Source organism: Ambystoma mexicanum, chromosome 1q (genome assembly GCF_040938575.1).
Source record: "Ambystoma mexicanum isolate Mex_15411 chromosome 1q, UKY_AmexF1_1, whole genome shotgun sequence".
Lineage (NCBI taxonomy): Eukaryota > Metazoa > Chordata > Amphibia > Caudata > Ambystomatidae > Ambystoma > Ambystoma mexicanum.
Window position 1 is genome coordinate 102,811,979 of NC_090922.1, and position 21,280 is coordinate 102,833,258.

Consider the following 21,280-nt stretch of genomic DNA (forward strand, 5'->3'; position numbering starts at 1 on the left):
TTATGTTCATCTGTTATGGGGCGAACATGCCCAAACATGAAGTTGTTGGAAATATATTAAGACAAATGGTTGTCTAGAGCTTGTAGCATGATCTGTGAAAATAAAAAAGCCAGCATCTGGAAAAGCAACATAGTTCTACTCTGTCTTAACTTACAACGTGTGATTTAAAAACATAAAAATTGCTTCTTTAGGCCGTATCGGATTGCTGGTTCCCACCACATCCCAGCGTTGCACCTATAAATAAAATAACTTTTTAAAAATCAACCAGCGATTGGTGTTATTATACATAATAAAAAGGAACACTTAATAAAGAGCCAGACCATTTTATGATTTTGAACATATTTATTTATATAAAAGGACATATTTAATACAGAAAGGAAAAAATATTATGCCCAATTGGGTCAATGCAGAGAGAAAAGATTTTAATGCAACAAAAAATAAACATGTATGTTCAAACAACCAACTCTCAAACACTCAGCTAGGACGGGTGCATCGCCTGTGTGACCTAGATGATTTAAAGGTAGTGACGGGAGGGGCACTGTGAAATAAGTGAGGGGGTTAAAACCTGCAGCACAATGCTTCACACTTAAAATGTGGAAGTCTCCATCACACCCTGTAGCGCTGGTTGGGGCTCACTACCAATAGCGCTCCATGACCGAGCCCTGGTTGTGGCGCTGTCCCAAATGTATAACCCCTTGTGACAATAAAGCAGTGAAATCCGTGGCTGTTCCTTGGTCCTGCATCCATAAACCGAGACAGCCCAGCGACACTGATTACCGAGCTCCATTGAGAAATAAAAAAAAAATGATCTCCATCTTTGAAGTGCCCCATCCATTCACCCGTGTTAAAGTGCCACCATTGGTCATTTTGAAACTGTGGTTCACCCCCGTTATACTTGGGTTTTGCTGGCCCCTAAACCAGATGGGACGTGTTGCATTAAATTAATAATTTGCCATAAATCCAACAGCTGGTGATTATTATTTGCCACAATCCACATCCAGAAACTTTGCCAGCTTGCCATCCATCTGTTGGTGTACACAATGTCACTAAAAATACAAGAACAAATATAGATTTAGAATAAAGCATCTTTTACATAGTGAGCATCAGGCATTACAATATTCACCAACAATATTACAACTGTAGCACCACACAGCGTGATTCAATGTCAGCATCAACATATCAAATCCAATGTAACGACGAAGTACAGGGCCCCTAAGAAATTGAAATTTCAATCCGTTTATATAAAATAATCTCTGCTACACCAGTTCATCAAAGGTGTGATCTTTGGCAGATATTTGAGTCCCACAGTGCCTGATCTGCCAAAATTGGTCTTACAAATCATTGCAAAAGTTAGAACCATATTTTAAAAGTACTAGCAGACTTCTGCCTCGCAAATGTGTTTTAAAATACACATTGCAGCTTTCACTTGTAATGATACGGGCCAACACCATGCACTTCCCTTGGAGACATAGAATGGATACATTTTGCTTTACTTTGTGCCACTCTACATGCAGAAATAAATTAAATGTAGCGCCTACTTGGAAGTACAAAACAAATCCACCACAATCTAAAACATGCACTGGTACAGAAGCCAACTTTTACACATCCCCAAACATCTGGAGCCCGGTATAACACCCAGAAACCTGCAACCCTTAAAATATCTGTCATGCTGAAAATGTGCACAAGGTAAATCTCGGCTATACCAGTTGCACAAGATGTGTGATCCAATTTGGCTCATACTGATCCCTCTGTGCTGATTATTTTACACACAAAAAATATTTTATCAGTGCTGTGAAACTAAAAACACTGCATTGTGCACGTGCAAATATGTTGCATCACAAAAAGACAAGTGTGGCAAAAGTGTTGTCAGGGTTTATGTAATGTTCGGGACTGCCATAAGGGTGGCGGTGTGCCCATAAAAAGAAATGAATGCACGAGGAAAACATTCTTTGCAAAATATGAAACTGTTTGTTCCATTCAACTCGATTCTGAATACTGGCTCACTGACTTTGCTGTCTCCACCACACGCTTTCCAAGCTTTAAAATTGAAGTGTCTGATTGTGTAGCTGTGCTATAAACAATTACAAAACCCTCCACACATTTACAACTTGTTCCCAAGCACTGTATGCAAAAATCTAAAAAATAGTTCTACATGCATGCGCACACGCATGCAGACACACACAAAAAATAGAATCCAGCGCATCTGCCTTATCCTGGCTGACATGCAAAACCACAGAGCATTCTAAACAAACTGTACATTTATAAAAGTCATTAAAAGCCCATAGCTGTTTAGTTTAAAAATGCACAGCCTAGTGCCTTTGAGCACCTACTCACCCCCGGCCTGCCTCAAATAAGTTACATACAGTATCACCACCCTTAGCTGCATGCTTCCAATACATTAAAACACATTTCTTAAAATATACCTGTGCTCGCCTTTTTGCTGTTGTTGAAATAAACTCTGAATAAAAAGCAAGTCCAGCTTCCAATGAACAGCCTTGCATGGGGATCTAGCAGTGTCCACATACCCACAATCAAATGCATCCGAGAAGCACAGCACCGCGCAGAGTTGCAGTCAAGTGTCTCAGGTCAGTTAGCTGGTGCCCACAGGGGGTCATCGATCCAGGATGCTGACACTGCGGTTGACAGTACCCCTGCTGGAGTCAGAGACCCCCTTTTGAAGGGTTAAAGCTCAGTGTTGTTTCATTATTAACACTGCACAGATGTATGCATTTCTGCTTAGTTTGCAGAAATTGATTTGTTATGAACAAAGCATAGCATTCTATTTCAGGCATACGGCTTCCTATTTGTTATAGGTAAATCTAAATATAACCTAAGCCCTACATATGCTTCCTGGGCGCAGCAGCACCTTTTCTTATCAACAAAGTACAGCATTCTATTTCCTGCATACTCTGCAAAATTAGAGAGTGGAGCTGGCCCCAGGAAACAGCAAAAATGTACCTCTGTTTACAGCGGTTTCCTGTGCCAGCATTCCGTCAGCTGGGTTTAGATGATAAACAATGTCCATGTGTATTTTCCTGGGGTTGTATTTACACAGCTGGCACAAGACATCCTGTATTTCCGGTGAGCTAAATATAAAGACAGTCTGTGTTTTTGTTGGTGTGGCGAGAATGCTGCTCTGTCATTCACCACATTCCTGGGATTCCACAGGCATTTTTGCAGATAAAGAAAAACAGCAGTGTTGCTTCACAGCTCTTTTGTGGGTCACAGAGCCGCAGAGGGACACATGTAATCTGCGCCCGAGATGCTGTAGATCCAATAAAAACAATATTTTGACTTTTGTACAGGCTCTGGGATTGCCACTTGACTTGTAAAGTGAACTGCCTTTCATTATTCACACTCTGTATCAAAGCCAGTTCATATAACATTGATGTACATTTTTATATCAAAATTGATATAAAAAAGTGTTCATCACAATTTTGGGGTGACCTTCACATAAACATTTTAAATAAAATGTTTATATCAAAAAATATAAATTTGTATATACATTTCTATAGAAAGAAGATTTTTATATTTTTAAAATATCTTTTACATACATTTGTATATCACATATTACATTTTATTTTCAATTTGTATATACATTTTCATATTAAAAAGATATGATTGCTTTATCACTTTCCAATTCTTATCACAGTGGGGCGGAACCCCTCTGTGACTTCATAACCATGTGACTCTACAAAACCCTCGATTTACAGTCCCCGTCTTCAGAGCTCACTTTGCTGTCAGCGCTTGATCAAGCAACACTGTCGCCCACTGATCCCATCTTTATATAGATTTGATCTAAAATGTATACACACGTCCTATAAAAATATACATCTGATAAAAAAAAAAAAATGTTTAATCATTTTTATATAAATGTATATTAAGTTTATATCAAAGCCTATCAAAAAGGGGCGGGACAAAGACCTGAAACAGGGGGCATGACCACCTGTCAAAATGTAACATGAGAGAAAAGGGAGCTCATTCTACTACTGAGGCTCAAAGAAGTCATAGTGTACATCCTTTGGAGAGCAGCAGAATGCAGCTGTCTGGCTTAGCCTAAAATGCCATAATATCTCTCATGGAGATTTTCCATTATTCCGAATGTATATAGTTGAAGTATTCTTGTCTCCTGTAAAAGAATGGCTGGGGGATCTCTAGCAATCACTCAGATTACCAGCAAAAGTATACATGGGCCCCAACAAAATCCCTGCTGCAAGAACAGAAGACTCAACCAGAGGGCACATTTTACTGTCTTTATTATCCAACAACTAGAACAACATATCAATTCCAGAGCTCTCGTCCTCCAAAAGTGTCACCCCATTTTAACCATGGGTGATGTCACAAACTGGGTTTCATCCCCCAAAACCTATCAAGGATGCGGGTTGGTTAGTTTAGGGGAAATACATGTACAGTATATAGGGGTTAGTATGATTATTGGACCGCCATATCTAGTGGCTCCTCCTGTAGCAACCTCTTCCTACAACAAATACAAAATTGCAGGAAAGTAACAAAGCTACTGGTCACTGCAATATATATCATGATGTGAGAAGTAACTACAGGTTGAACAAAACATGTCTTCCCATCCTTGGGACCTTGAACAGCTACTAGACGGTGTAGGTTTTGAAGGTAATGTGTGTTCCATCATGCTGCCATCTTTGATCACCTACGCCTGAGAGAGTACATTCAGTTGTTAATGTTGAGCAACACTTGTATCTTTCCACCTCTGGTTCAATGGGAGCAGCGTCCCTCCATCTACCTTGAGTGAATAGGCATTGTCCTGCTCTCCCAGGTGGCGTGTGTTGAGACCACGAAATGGAGCTCTCCTGCTTGTAATTATGAGGATTTTAGACTGCATTCCTTGCAGGTGCCTTATCGTCTTGGTAACTGAAAACCTTCTGTCTCTGCTCGTCCCAGGCTAGGGTGTGCACTGTGTCTGTGCTGAAAGCTCTGCCTGCCTGCCTTAGTCCCTCCTTGTATTTCGAAGTCTGTCTCTCGTTCCTCAGTTACTTCAATGCACCTACAGTTTTCATCTTAATTCTTATGGCTTTCCAGGTTAGTTGCAATTAAGCATGTGCAATCTGGATATATGTATTCCTGGCATCTTGCTGTTTCCGCTTTGGCAAAGTGTGTGTGTGTGTGTGTGTGTGTGTGTGTGTGTGTGTGTGTGTGTGTGTGTGTGTGTGTGTGTATATATATATTTCTGAGGCTTGTGGAATCTGCTTAGATCACATGCTGTGCATAGGTCGACATCTAGTGGAAGCTGCGGAGTATTACAGTTTGTTTTTCGAAAGTCGAAAATGGGCGTCGACACAGGCGTGCCAGTAATACTATCCCTAGTGTGACGTCCACTGTACCCAAGATCCCTCACGCGTGTAGGATCCTCAGATTGTTTTTTTCCGCCATACTGGTCGGAAGCATCTTGCGGAGTTCCCTGGCCTTAGCCTTACTTTTGCTGTTATTAGAATTATAATTCTTATTCATTCCCTTCCCCACCCCAACGTCGACCCTCAACCTCGACGACGGCTGGAGAAGTCATCGACCGTCGACTGCCGCACGACGGATCTGGGCCTCGGAAGGCCGCTGGCCTCGGCCCGGGCCTAGTAGGCCGCTGGCCTCGGCCCTTACAAGTAGGGAGAGTGGGGGGTGGTACATACTCTTCACTCTTGATATATAGTTACATTTATATATTCCTACACTTAGCAGCCCGCTGCCTTAAGGTGCGTATGGAGGGTACCCCTTTTCAATTCTGCCCCAAGTGCAATCGCAAATACCCTTGGGTCGACAGGCACGCCACGTGCAATCTCTGCTTGCCGAGGGATCACCCCGAAGCGAACTGCAGAGCGTGTAGTAGGTTTAAACCTAAGACACTTAAGGACCGTTCGACAAAGCGTTGGGCCCACCACGCCAGGCAGGAGGCCATGGCAGCGGAGGGCGCCTTCAGCGATGGCAGCGACGCCGTACTTTCGGACGGCGAGGGCATTACGGCGTCGAAAGACAGCCGGCGAGCGCAGGTCCCCGACCTCGGAAGGTCGTCCGGCAGGGCGGCTATGGGGAAGACCCCCGGCGACGCAAGCGCTACACACCTAACACACACTAAGCACACTAAGACCAACCGGACTTCGACGACGTCGACTTCCCGGAAGGAGGCACAAAAAGAACGGTCCGACTCGGTGTCCTCTGGGCGCTCTCGATCGAGATCACCTCACGACGCAAGGCAATCATCCACTCTTGCCAAGAGTGCCTCGCTACACACATTAACGGAAGTTCGATCGTCGGGAGACGAAGACGACTTCCACCCCCAAGCCGCGCTCCAAGATACCGAGACCGCGGTTAACACCAGTGAGGCCCCACGCCCGAAGCACACAGATACCTCTCCAGACCCTCGGCGCCAGGCGTCGAAAGTCTCTGGGGCCTCCAAGGGACAGGGAAAACATTTTTCCACGCACGGGGAGGGGGGGAAACAGCGGAAAGCACAGCCTTCCACCCCTGTAAAGCCATCCTCTCACCCTAGGCAGACAAGCAAACACAAGTCTACCCTTCAAAAATCCCATAAATCATCACCTACTAAAGTAATACCCTGTTCCAGGGAATGGTCCAGTGAAGACATAGACAGGGTTATGTCTAGGATGTCTTCCTTGGCTGATTTTTATGATAAGAACCCAGACCACTTTCTTTCATATAACCCTCAAGGGGCCACACCCTCAGGCTCCTCCGATCCTATCCCGCTAAGTAAAAAGCCCCGGTTCGAAAGACCTGAACCCTTCGAGGTTCAGCCTTACTCCACTCCATATTCTACTCCACTCCCCAGTTACCAGGGACAAGTTTTCCCTGAAGAGGACCAGGAGTTTGAAATTATGGAAGAACAAACCGGGACAGATTACTATGCAGAGGATGAGGACCTGGAGGAGGGAGAAGATGAGCAGGAAATTTACAGAGTAGATTCCCCAGTACAAAGCGAAGCCCCAATTACCGACTCTCCAGTTGATAACCAGCCCCTCCTTAACGAGGTTCTCGCTCGAGCAGCGGAACACTTCCACATCGACACCCACGGTGTACAGGAGGAAAGGGACTTCGCGGAGCAGTTTGTAGGAGAGAGAAGACCGGTCGCACAGACCATCCCTATCCTCAAATCCATCCAACGAAGAATAGATCCTTCCCTGGTGAATCCTAACCTCACCAGAGCTGTCAACCCCAGAATTGAGAAGATTTTCCGGGCAGCCCAGTCTGACCCTCTGTATATAAGGGGACATCTTAAACCAGATTCCCTAGTGGTTACCAACACTAGAAAAAGGGCTGGCACGCCCTTATCTTCATCAGAAGCTCCTCCCGACAAGGAGAGCAAAAAACTTTACGGGTTTGGCAGGAAGGTAGCCTCAACGTCCGCCTACCAAGCAAGGATTGCGAACTCCACCACCCTGTTGGCTAGTTACAATTGCCATCAATGGGAAGAAGTTGCGGCGCTCATTGCCTCTACTCCAGAACCGTTAAAGGGCCAGCTGGCTCGGATCTCGGCAGAGGGGAGAGCCGTGTCTGGTTGCATTTTAAAAGCAACTTTCGACGCCGCTGACAACGCAGGGAGATTGATAGCAGAAGGTACTGTTATCAAGAGACATGCGTGGTTACGGCAGTCGGGATTCAAGACAGAAACCCAGGCTTCTTTAATAGACAAGCCAGTGGAACCCGACCTATTGTTTGGGAAAGCGGTCGAAGACGCACTTAAAAATGCCAAAGATGAATATGAGACTCTCAAATCCCTTGGCCAGCTTACCAACAAACCCCCTAACCAGAGGGGGAACAGTAATTTTCGTCGCCCACGCGGCCAAAATTCACAAAGAGGCAACTATGCCCAGGGACAGGGTACACAATGGAATAACAACCAGCAGTCTACCCAGAGTTACGGCAGGGGTAACAAGAGAGGTCGTGGAAGAGGCAGAGGCAGCCCCAACAAGGGAGGTGGCACGCCTCCACCAAGACAGTGACGCTCAGTTCAGGGTCCCTTGTCACGCAACCCCGGTAGGGGGACGCATTTCCACCTTCACCCAAGCTTGGGAAGGGATCACCTCAGACAGATGGGTGCTGTCAACAGTATCCGCAGGATATTGTATAGAACTACTGCAGCGTCCCCGGAACCATCCTCCACGACAAAGAGTGCACTCCCTAGAGCATCAAAGGATCCTTCTCGAGGAGATCGCCATTCTGCTAGAAAAGGACGCGATAGAACTCGTCCCAGGACACCAGGTAAACAAGGGTATCTATTCAACTTACTTCCTTGTGCCAAAAAAAGATTTGACAATGCGCCCAGTATTGGACCTACGGCCTGCCAACAAGTATGTCAAGCCCCAAAAATTCCGTATGACCACGCTACAAGAGGTAATCCCCCTCCTAAAAAAGGGGGATTACATGGCAACCTGGGATATGAAAGATGCTTATTTTCATATTTCCATGCTCCCAGCGCACAAAAAGTACTTGCGCTTCAAAGTGGACAGTCGCCACTACCAATTCAAGGTACTGCCCTTCGGGATAGCTTCAGCACCAAGGGTATTCACCAAGGTACTGGCGGTGGCGGCTGCACACCTACGCAGGGAGGCAATCCCGGTGTACCCTTATCTGGACGACTGGCTCATAACGGGGGAAACCCCAGGAATTTGCAGGTCAAACATTCAGAGGACTATCGACCTCCTCCACGAATTAGGCTTCTCTATCAACGAGAAAAAGTCAAGTCTGGTGCCAAGCACCTCAAAACAGTTTCTAGGAGCTATCCTAGATACTCAGAAAGGATTGACCTTCCCTTCGGAAGAGAGAATTCGCAATATACTTCTGCAAATTCCGCCTTATCAGTCAGGTCAACGGATAACAGTACGCAAAGCTATGCGGTTACTGGGCATGATGGCGTCATGCATTTACCTGGTCCCCCACGCGCGTCTGCGCATGCGTCCCATGCAGGAATGGTTGGCGAAACAGTGGTCTCAGGCAAGTGGTCAGTGGGACGATCTAGTGGTCGTTTCGCCAACACTCGTACAGAGCCTACACTGGTGGACAAGAGAGAATCTCGCAAAGGGGAAACCCTTTTACGATCCCGAAGTACAAGCCGTGGTGACTACAGATGCATGCCTAACTGGGTGGGGAGCTCACCTTCTCCACCACACAGCTCAGGGTCTCTGGTCTCACTCAGTAGCCAAGAACCACATCAATCTGCTAGCGCTTCTGGCAGTATTCCGAGCGCTAAAGGCGTTCGAGCCCCATCTACTGAACTTGTCGGTGCAGATCAGGACGGACAGCACGACAGCCATGTTCTATCTGAACAAGCAAGGGGGGACTCGTTCGCCAAATCTGTCCAAGCTGGCCCAGAAAATATAAATATGGATATGGGCACTCAGACGGAACATCTTCCTGTCATCGCAACATGTTCCAGGGGAGCTCAATTCCTTGGCGGATGCTCTAAGCAGAGACTCCCTCCCAGAAGAACACGAATGGGTCCTTCACAGAGACGTAGTAGAAGATCTCTTCTCTCAGTGGGGTTTCCCCACTATAGACCTATTCGCCACAAGCGAAAACAAACAATGCCCAGGATTTGCATCCAGGTTCCCCCAGCCGGACTCCCAAGGGAATGCCCTGTGGATGAACTGGTCAGGGATGTTTGCGTACGCTTTTCCACCAACTCCTCTCATCAGGAAGGTGGTGTACAAGATGAACAAGGAATCGATGACGCTCATCCTAGTTGCTCCCATGTGGGCGAGACAACCATGGTTTCCACACCTACGCAGGATGGCGGTGTGCGAGCCCATCAGACTCCCAGCCTGGTACAACCTACTGTCCCAGCAACAGGGTCAAACAGTGCATCAGGAACCCAACTCTATGAACCTAGCAGCATGGCTCCTGAAGTCATAGAGTTTGGACATCTCAAATTACCACAGAGGTGTATGGACATTCTAAAGGAGTCCAGGAAACCAAATACAAGGCACTGTTACTTTGATAAGTGGGAAAGGATTCGTTATCTGGTGCCAGAATAAACAAATCAACCCGGTTGATTGCACTCCTTCCAACGTTGTGACATACATGCTCCACCTGCTGGATGCAGGGTTGGTTTTTAACTCGCTGAAAGTACACCTGGCAGCCCTCTCGGCTTACACCACATCCCATAACAAAGTCTCGTGGTGGAAAGTACCAGTGGTTAAAGCCTTCATGGAAGGAGTAAAGAGACTCCACCCTCCTATTTCGAACCCACCGCCAGGATGGGACCTCAACGTGGTGCTAGCTAAGCTCATGGGACCCCCATTCGAACCCATGCATAAAAGTAGTCTCAAACACCTGACTTATAAAACGGCCTTCTTAGTAGCCATTACCTCCATAAGAAGGGTCAGTGAAATTCAGGCTCTGTCAGTGCAGGATCCTTTCTTTACTATCCACAAGGACAAACTGGTTTTACGCACACACCCTAGGTTCTCACCTAAATTCATATCCAAGTTCCATGTAAACCAGTCCATCGAGCTTCCGGCTTTCTTCCAAAACCCGCAAAGCTCGGCTGAGGTGAAACTACACACCCTAGATGTGCGTAGGGCGGTCCTATACTATGTAAATAAAACCAGACCGCTAAGGAAAACAGATCAACTGTTTGTCTCCGTAGCTACAGGCAGAGAGGGGGATCGCGTCTCTAAGGGCGCTATCTCGAAGTGGATTATCAACTGTATACAGCTGTGTTACTCTCTTTCTGAAAAGACTCTGCCTTTTACGCCAAGGGCCCACTCTACTAGAGGCATTGGTGCCACTCTGGCTTTCATTGCAAATGTTCCCCTCGACACCATTTGCAAAGCGGCTACTTGGAGCTCTATTCACACTTTTACTCAGCATTACTGCATTGACACTCATTCCAAGACAGATACACAAGTGGGACAAGCGGTTCTAAGACACCTGTTTGCTCATGACCCTTCTCACATCCCACCTCCTTCTTCTGGTACTGCTCGCTAATCTATGCACAGCATGTGATCTAAGCAGATTCCACAAGCCTCAGAAGGGATACATTACTCACCGTAATCGTATTTCTGATGCTTGTATCTGCTTAGATTCACATGCGACCCACCCTTCCTCCCCTCCGAGAGAAGGCGCATGATTGCTTGTAGTCTTACCTTTCTGTCCATCTGCTTGGATTATCTGTACTCACGCTACTCCTCATGCTTCCTCATGTCAGAAAAAATACAATCTGAGGATCCTACACGCGTGAGGGATCTTGGGTACAGTGGACGTCACACTAGGGATAGTATTACTGGCACGCCTGTGTCGACGCCCATTTTCGACTTTCGAAAAACAAACTGTAATACTCCGCAGCTTCCACTAGATGTCGGCCTATGCACAGCATGTGAATCTAAGCAGATACAAGCATCAGAAATACGATTACGGTGAGTAATGTATCCCATATATATGTATATATATATATATATATCTCCGTCACCTACCTGCATGAGTCATAAGCATTTGTTTCATGTCTAACTGCAATAGTCTAATGTATGTTTGCGTAGCTTCAAGAATGGATGCCTATGTACTTCATGTCTACATGCACCTACGTCCTGATGTCATTGATGACACCATTAGCTTCTTGAGTTAGTCAGTCGACCTGTTCAATTGATGACAACTCTACCTCCTCCATGTCGCCAGTCGGGTATGGTCTGAATGGCTGTCTGAGGCAGTAATGTTTCTCAATCTGCGATACATTCTCAATAATGATGAAGGGCCTAGGAGTGCTGTGCATCTGTCATTTCTCTGCCTTCAGGCTGCGAGTAGGGTGGGGGTCACAAGGGCCACACTGGGACCTCCGTCCTCACTCCCATGTCTATGGGTCCCAGTGACGCAGGCAGGTGCATATGTTTCTTGTTGCTTGAAGGCTCTTTATTCACCCTGGTGGCAAAGCTTACTAATTATCAATACCACCCAATTAGCCCCCCTCTAGTGCTATTTTGTACACGTCTCAACACCGAATATCAAAACCAGCTGCTATTGCTAATGCCCCACATCGCTTCCCTGGTGAATGCAACTGCTTCTAGGAGCTAAGTGCTGATGCTGTCATTACCACATACATTAGCAGGTTTCAAGCCCCTGCACTGTCACAGGAGCACTCCGAAGTTGCCTTAATCCTGATGGTACCCTTTTTTTATTGTTACAGAGGCAGCCACATGGGAGCGGACTCTTAGCATATTTTGTACACTATTCTACCACTTCCATTATGCATAATAATGCAGCAGCTTGATGCTTATTTCACAGAATCTCCAAGTAGCTTAACTCCGACATTTTAATTGGATAACTAGAGGAAGTCCTGGTACATTTGTTAATGTGCATTTTCCCTGTCGATCAGTCCTTGCTCTTTCATGAAGTGTGATCCTAAAAGCTGTGTCCCTGCACTTTTATTGTACTGGTATTCATTCTTTCTGTGCTGCGAATAGACCCACATTCCAAGTCCCCCTTGACTTTACCTGGGTGTTGCCATTGTGAGGAGGGAAGTGTTCCCTCTATCCAACAAGTTGGTTTGAGAAAACTTGTCCAGCATTTACAAGTTGGCTAGAAGGGGGGGGTCCCACGGGGTTGATGGAGCAAGGACCATACGGCGCCAATGAGGAAAGCATCCTGTAAGGTGGATGAAGGAATGCTCCTGCCAGGTAATAAGGAGTGGATGGATCACGGCTCCAACTTTGTGTGGAGGGAGTAACTGACCGGATGAATGATGGGCTAGCTCTTACATGGTGTCTAGAGGTGAGGATCCCACAGGGTTCACAGATGGCCGATCCTAAAGTGTGGATGGTGAGAGTGGTCCTGCAGGGTTAAGTGGTGGGTCAGGATTTGGCAGAGGAGGGATTTTTGGCTGGGTGGGATGCATGCATTTTGAATGTTGGTTCTCATCTCATGATGAAGTTTCCTTCTACAGGTGTACTACTCCCTCTGGCGGAAGCTGCTGAAGGTCTTCTGGTGGCTAGTGGTGGCCTACACCATGATGGTGCTGATTGCAGTCTACACCTTCCAATTCGAGGAGTTCCCTATGTACTGGCGAAACTTCACAGAGTTCACCGACGAGCAGTAAGTCCTCAGCGTATGGAGTTGGTGCAAAAGGCTGACCCTGTCGCTCGATGGAAGGTCATTTCTAGTATTTTGTGGACTTTCTGAGCACTGATTGAACCATGCAAAGTTCAGCACAGAGTTGCAAGGCATGGGGATATGGTGCACAGGCACGTCTAGTTGTGGTGTCTTTGTCCTTGCTCCAGAAGATCACCATGTGCTGGGGGAACTTTATCAAGACTATGGAACAGTGATACATCTGTGGTCTAGGGTGCACAGGACTGGCTCCGTGGTGATATGGAAGGTATAATGCCATGCCACACATTAGATATAGCTAATACTGCTTCGCCCTCATGGAGCTGCAGAGAATTGACACTGTTCGCTTTGATGCCTCTGTTGGGAATAGCCCAGACTAATGTTTGTGTAAGGCATGGATCTCGAGGATTGGTGTGTTATCTATGGGACAACAGCCTGGTTCTTGGTAATCTTGCTTATGGCACTTTTTAGGGGCGCGGGTGGGTCACAGATTACGTAGGTGCACAGCGATTTAGACTGGCAGGCGTAGTTCCAAGAAAAAGATACGTTGAAAGTGCTTTTTGGACCTCCTTTGGAAGAAAAAACGATGGATCAGAGTCCTGGTGATGTTGTACCAACATGGACTTTTGTTATGTACAAGGAAAATCAGAATGGCGTTCCCCCTTAGATTTTTGAGGAAGGGTAGATTACTTGTTTTACCCTTGATCCCCCAGTTAGCGCAGCCTGTACCAATTTGTCTCCCATGTATCCTCATCCCTGACCAACACTTGTCACTGCAAATTGTACATAAAGGTTTCCTTGTGCATTCTTTCTAAGATTGAACATTCTAATAATCCTTTCAATTCAGGTGAGATTAGGATGGCTTCCATTTCTTTGTGCCAGGTAGAGTTGGATGGCTCCCATACGTGCCGCGACCTTTGGCTGTGAAGGAGTAGGGTGGCTGACATTCTGGAAGTCTGAATATCATATTATTCCTTCTTGGTTTTGGCAGAGTAGGATGACTTTTACTGCTGCCTCCCTGCTGAAGGAAGAGTGCAATACCTTCTGCTGCTCCCTTCCAAGAAGGGCTGAGTAGGATAACATACACGTGTATCTCTGGAGGGGGTGGGAAGACGAGAAAGACCTTCACTACTTTTCCTTTAAATGGGAAAGTGTAGGACAGCTTCCACTACACTCTGCTGGCTGGGGCAGAGTAGAGTGGTCTCCTCCCATGTCCCCCAAACAGGCGCCAGGATTACTTCACCGTCTTCTGGATTATTTATTTAGTTTGCATTTATTAAACACATAACCCTTGGGCATCAAGGCATTGTTACAACCATATACACTTAACTTGTGGAGAGGAAGGAAGGATAAAACAAAAAAAAGCATAGTGTCATATGTCTCTAGGTGAACTGCCAGATTTTCAGTGCCTTTCTGAAGGCCCATTAGGATTGTTTCCGCTCTTAGGTGTGGTAGGAGCAAATTCCATTGGTGAGTGGCTATGGAGGGGAAGCTGGCACCTCCACTTTTGGCTCGCTTGGATTTAGGTAGGACGAGTCTGTGGATGTAAGCCCTCTTAACAGGTCTGGAGGACTGGGCCTTCACGATGCTTGGAGATGGCTAAGGCAGGCAGAATTGGACAGGCATCTGTGTGATCGATAATGTTTTAAAGATGATCCTTTTCTTGATGGGCAGCCAGTGGGCATTTCTTCTTGCCTCGGATAGGTGCTCTCTTTTAGGGATGTTCGGTAAAAAAGCCTAAACTTGGTTCCCCTGTGTGAGAAAGAGTAGAATGGGTTCCAACACTCTCACCTCGATGCATGACGAGGGATAGCATACATAGGTCTCTCCTCTGTGCATCAGAGTCGGCTCTCCTCCCCACTGTACTGGACAGGAACAATTAACTAATCTCTACTTTCCTCAAGAGTGTAAGATGTCTTCTACTATTCTCTCTGTGGAATAGTTGCAACTGGCCTCTTAAGTATAGAAAAGTAGGACAAACTACTCTTTACTTCGGGGTAGGAGAGGAGGATAGAATAGCTTCCACTACTTTTCTCCTTGAAAAGGGATAGGATATCTTCTGCTGGTCTACTGTGGCTGGTGGTGGACAGTGGGCTGTTTTCCATTGGGGTCTCCTGGGAAGGCAGACGATCCGGTAAAATGGGTTTAATTACTCTCCTTGCTAGTCCATTTGCAGCTCCTTTGCAGTCAACTATGTTGGATTTGAGGTATGGACGGACAGATATGTACATGTTGATGAACTTGGAGCACCGTGTCTGGCAGAGTTAGGATTTTGGTACATGTGTGGGGAGGCAGTGTGAGGAATAAAGGCACGTGGATCAGCCAGAGTTGGGAGCTGGGAGCCCACGAGCAGACACTGGGAGGGACATGGACAGATGACTCCAAATCATGATACCCATTTGCCGACTTGAGAGTTTGGGGTACATACTGGGGGCCGAATGGGGCACATTGTCAGATTTTAAGTTAACATTGCGTCACGTTAACAGTTTAAAGGGCTCTTGGCATGTCGACAAACAGTGTGTGTTCTTAGGCCGCATGGACAGAATGTGTGATGAGTGCTGGCACTGCCATGGAGGAATTCCACCTCTATCACTCTTGATCTATCACCTTTCAAGATCATAAGTATCTAGAAGCAATTCACCTCAGAGTGTGCTATGCAAATGATGTTCTGATACTGGTATGTGTACCTTTTTATCCTGTATAGGGCAGTACATCCTAAATATTGTCTTTCTTCTTCCCTGCAGGTTGGGTGATTTGGGTCTGGAGCAGTTTAGTGTGACAGAGCTCTTCTCAAGTATTCTCATCCCAGGCTTTTTCCTCCTTGCCTGCATTCTACAGCTGCACTACTTCCACCGTCCGTTCATGCGCATCACAGACCTTGCGCATGTGCCCATCCAGGAGAGCTGGCCGCCCATGCACAGGTAACCGCATGGGGCAAGAATGGGTGGGTGTGGGAGTTAATGCACTCCTGGGTAAGTGTGCAATGCACAATGTATTCATTACACAGTGATGACTAGAGTGGGGAGTTAGGAGAAACTGGAGTACCTTGTGCCACCATGGGCGTAATTTTAGGGGGGACAAGGGTGTTTGTCCCACCCCCCCCCCCCAACTTTCGTGGCACACCGTTTTGTCCCCATTCATTTGGCAGGGGCACCTTTCCTTTAAATGGCATGTCCCCCCCAACATTTTCAGCAAAGTTACTCCACTGTGTGCCACGCACGGCGTGATAATTGGTTCAAGGTTTGAGGAATGCAAAATGGCTGAAAAAAAGTGTACTGTGTGGATGTGTATGCACATAGAGAAACAGTCGAAGAGCATGCTATACTATGCACGTGTGATCATGGAGCAAGAAGGAAAAATGGGGCATCTTATGCAACACAAAGTGTTCTTATGTCAAGGAGAATTAGTGTTGAGAAAGGGGACGGTGGGGGTCCTGAGTATGGATATTTTTAGGGTCTCATACTCTGTTTTCTGCTGGTCCCCTTGCATGGATCTAGAATTGGTGTTGGGTAATAGTACCAAGAGCATCTGAAATTGACCCTGATGACATCAATGTTACATAACATAATTGTTTGACTTAAGTACCACCTTCAAATCTGTCATTGAGCTTAGGTATGGCTAATCATTTCTAGTTTAGCTGCCACTAGACGCCAAACTATTGGCATGAGAAGTGAAGATCGGAGGGAGATGAGATGTGAGGAGTGGCACACAGCAGTTGGATGTTTCACTTTTTAACTACCTATTTCCCGCTAATGGGTATGATAGTCCATTTGGCCATTCCCACCCACTACCTGCCCCAAACTTCCCCCTCAAGGAATCTATTTGAGTGAGTTTCTTCACTTTTAAGGGGATGCCAACGTTATTTCTAAGCAGTCTTCTGAAAGATAATGGCTTAATTGCCACTATAAACCGGCTCCTGGTGTAATAAAAATGTCTCAAATGAGTCATTCATAACTTTATTTTAGCCAAAAGTACAAATACATTAACACAGCTTTAAAGCGGGCTTAACCAAATCTGCCTTTAGCCTCTTCATTTGTAAGGAGTATGTGTTCTTGGATATGTTCCTTACACTAAATTCCTGTCAAAAACAAATCTTGACAAAGCAAACAGTTGTGCCACTTGTATATGTATTAGTTGTACATTTGCCTGCCACAGCCAAATCATGCCCAAGTACTCAAACCATGTGCCAGCTATTTCCATCCTACGGACAGGCAGTACCATTATGGTAGTGCCTGGATAATGCCTACCGCATGCCTATACAAAACCCAAAACTGTTGGTGTTGCCAATGCTTGTTTTCCTACTGTGAACAACAGGAAAAGATTGAATACACGTTTTTTGGCGATTTCTTTTGCTTTCAGGTGCCAACTGTCACAATTGGGCACCGAGAAGACAACAAAGAGATGTCAATAAGGAATACAGTGACTCAGCGGGAATGTAGCACGAGTCCTGGTTTGAACTGCTGTGCCCTTTGTGCAATACTCAGGATCTTTTAGATGTAAAAAGACCTTCCAAATGATCAACCCCGCTAGCTGAAGGAACCTAAAGCTAGAGCAGTGGATCACTGGAAAGGGAGAGGCCTCCCCCATTACAGGGATAACCGGTTCGAGAGCAGTGATCCTCGTCTCTCAGTGACTTGTCTTCTCCTAGGAAGGCAAATGTATCGGATTCAATGTATGGTAAGATCAGACTAGTTCACCCCATATCCCTCCTACTCCATATGAACAACCAGTACCCTTTTGTTTTCCCTACCTTATTGAGGAGTAAGGCGATCCGAGATGGTCCAGAAAGATGTGCAGAACACATGAGTAAGGGTGGGGAAGCTTAGAAAGGAGCTTGTACCCTTATGGCACAAGGGACGCACTAGAGTCAAGTTGGTGCACAGAATATTTCCCTTGAAAGTGTCTTAGAGTCCAGTGCACGTGTCCTTGGATGGATGCCATTGGTAAGTTCAAGGGTAGAGTTGCCAGGTCAATGTAGTAAAAGGCGAGGGTAGAATCCCAGAACTGAGAAGAGCCTCCCAATGCAGCCCTCGCCGCAGCTAAGCCCAGTAAAGGAACTACTGGGAGCATGCGTGCATAATAGGAATCGGAACGGAGTGACAAGTGCAATAACAGGAGCCAGCATAACACTAATGTACCATCCTTAGATCAAAGTCGTTGAGTTTCAGGGGCTAACGTTAGCAGGTTTCAGAATTACGGCCCGTTACACAAGCTGTAGCCCAAGAACAATGTAGCAGACAGTAGTAGCCAGAAAAACCCCTGGAGCGGAATGAAATAAAGTAATCTGAGCTTCAGAATTACGGCCCGTTCACAAGCCGTAGCCCGACGGCCACCGCTGCGGGAGCAGCGTGGCAGTTCTTTGAGACTGCCGTCCAAACGTCGGGTAGAAAACAGTTCCTGTAAACCAGCGGTTCAGAATACCAGGTATCATAGAGCAGGAAAATATGCCGAGGGAACAGCAAACAACGTTGACTTGAGAAAAGGAAATCACTGGATACAATGTTGCAAATGCGAACACGCTGAAGAGCAACCAGAGCTCCAGAGCCGGAACGTCAATCAGGAGCACCGAGCTCCCGCCATAGCAGCATTTAAATAAGGTCCGATACGCCCGCAAGTACCATGATACTGGAGCTCACGTGACATGACGATCTTAGCAAACAGCATTTGGTCATGGAGTGCGGCGTCCCAGAACCACCCGCCGTCTCCATGTAAACCTTCCCATGAGCTTATAGTGTGACTAGAATGGTTTACGACACACATCAGTAAGCAGCCTTCTTTTCATGGTTACCGAGGTATTAGCTGCGGAAGAAGCAGGGGCAGGCATGGCAGGCATGACAACAACTTTGCAGATGTTTCGTGCTCTTCGGGAGATGGCAGCCTCTGCTATGGTTGAGCAGTATGCATGTTTCCTGCATCTCACCCTCAGACAGGCAGTGGAAATACTCAAACTAGTGAGGCAGGTTTTGCAGAATATTAATTGCCAGCATTTCGAAGAACGCCCCTGCCATATTGTGAAATTCGCACACTTTATGCATGCATAGAATAGGCTACCCACAGCCTTATCAGCAAACCCTCAAACTGTGGGTGCATGAGAGCATAGCTGATAAATCCGCCTATGGATTTGATGATTATCTCCATATAATCGACCTGCTACAGAAAGATTATCCTACATTTTGGCTAGGGATGTGTAGCCAATTTCACAATCCATTGCTGTTCAGGCACCAAAAGTAGATGCTGCCAATGTGAAACTAAGGAGAGTGGGATGCACTGCATTGTGTCCCTTTATATGGTATTATCGGTAGGAGCTGGGTGAAGCCATGCTTTTGAAGTCCAGTGGTATCGGATTGAAGGAAGTGGCTGTGAAACCTTGCTTGAGGTCTAGTGGTGTTACATCAAAAGGTGCTGGATGAAACCATGCTTGATGTCCAGTGGTGTTAGGTCAGGAGGATGTGGTTGAAACCATGCTTGATGTCCAGTGGTGTTAGGTCAGGAGGATGTGGTTGAAACCATGCTTGAGGTCTGTTGGTGTTAGGTCAGGAGGAAGTGGTTGAAACCATGCTTGAGGTCCAGTGGTGTTAAATGTGAAGGTGCTGGCGGAAACCATGCTTTTGAAGTACAGTAGTGTTGGATCAGAAGGAATTAGCTGTGAAACCATGCTCGAAGTACAGTGGTGTTTCATCAAAAGGCATTTGCAGAAACATGCCTGAGGTCCGTTGGTGTTAGATCAATAGGCGCTGGATGAAACCATGCTTTTGGGGTACAGTGGTGTCGGATCAGAAGGAAGTGGCTGAAACCATGCTCGAGGCCCAGTGGTGTTACTTCAGCAATGGAAGCTCTAACGTTCTGCAAATCTACAAGTAAACGCATGGTCTTAGCAGTTTCATATTATGTTACCAGCTTTGCTGATCAAAACCAGTATTCACGGGTGGCTAATTGAAGGAGTTGATCAGGGGGAACAGGTCTTGCAGTGTTTATTCCTCATTGTAGATCTGATCGCTATCTTGATAATACATTATGTGAAATCGGAGTGGGGACATTTGTTGGGGGAAGAAAGCAGAAATTGTATGCATTTTTGATGAAGCTGATTTGGAGAATGTATTATGCTTCCTAAACCAATATTTTAGAATTTATCCCATGAACGCTGGACAATGTCATTGCAGGAGAACATTTTATCTTTATAATTTAGTTTTTATGGATTTTTATATTAAGGTTTGCTGAGGAATTGTAATCTTTTTGTATGGTTTTATGGATCAGTGACCTGAAAATAAACAAGATTCATCAATTGGAAATGCTTGAGTCCTGACCTAGAAGATGAGTGCATCTTAAACCAGATGCTCAGAGGATGGTAGAGAAGCAGAGAGATCTTAGGAATCTCCTCTCTTCTCATCTGAAACAGTGTTCTTCACTGAGTTTGAGTGTCCTCTGGTGTCTCTTACAATGAGGACTTAAATGGGCAATCGCCTTTGAAAATCACATCGCCCATGGCAGTGATTGCCAACCTTGCCACATTCCCATGCTACTGCTTTTGACACTATCAGCTGCAGATTCTCAGTTGCCTTTATGGATCACAGCGATGACACAGCTCATGATCTTTCCTATCAATGTTGATACACAGAACCTCCTTGAACAGAAGTGTGTTAAGGCACCAAGCAAAGTCAAAGCATAGCCTGATGTAAGCTTCTCATGTGCGACTGGAGCATGTTTTGACTTGGCGAGCACAATTACTACAATTTGAGTTTGCTTCAATTTTATTAAAATGCCTTTAACTTCTAGGTGTTTGCGATAGAATTTAAATAACAGAAACATTATTCCAAAAATCAACAGACCTGATTAATGTTTTAGATGTATTTAGAGAAATGGGAAAAAGGAGAAGAAACCACTAGGAAAGGGGCTGAAGTAAGGTTCTTTGGTGGATATCATTTAAAGACCGTTGTGTCTGCAGTAGAGACACTTTGTTCGTTGGGCTCACCTGTCTGATGTTAGACATCACATGTGGCCAGACAGTTTTTCTGTCCATTTGCTGTTGGTGAAACTGTGCCGAGCTTGTCTCCTTTCTTCACAGGCACGTAGGTAGAGCGAATGAGCAGGCTAAGTCCTGTATCCAGAGAACCTGTGCTCTTTATCATGTGTGCTGCTTGGTGCAGGTGTGTTTTCGATGCCTGAAGGGGGAAATCAAGCTATTTCTTTGATTTGTTAGTTACTCTGA

At 45.9% G+C, this 21,280-nt stretch overlaps 1 protein-coding gene across 5 annotated transcripts in view; it reads left to right on the forward strand.

The window, feature by feature from the left end:
• PIEZO1 (piezo type mechanosensitive ion channel component 1 (Er blood group)) overlaps positions 1-21,280 on the forward strand; it is a 960,480-nt gene that overhangs the window by 626,639 nt on the left and 312,561 nt on the right. For all 5 annotated transcript variants that reach the window (XM_069635852.1, XM_069635881.1, XM_069635891.1 and 2 more), the window contains 2 exons: positions 12,911-13,059; positions 15,819-15,995. In XM_069635852.1, coding sequence (XP_069491953.1) covers positions 12,911-13,059; positions 15,819-15,995 — 326 coding nt within the window. The remainder of the gene's footprint in view (positions 1-12,910; positions 13,060-15,818; positions 15,996-21,280) is intronic.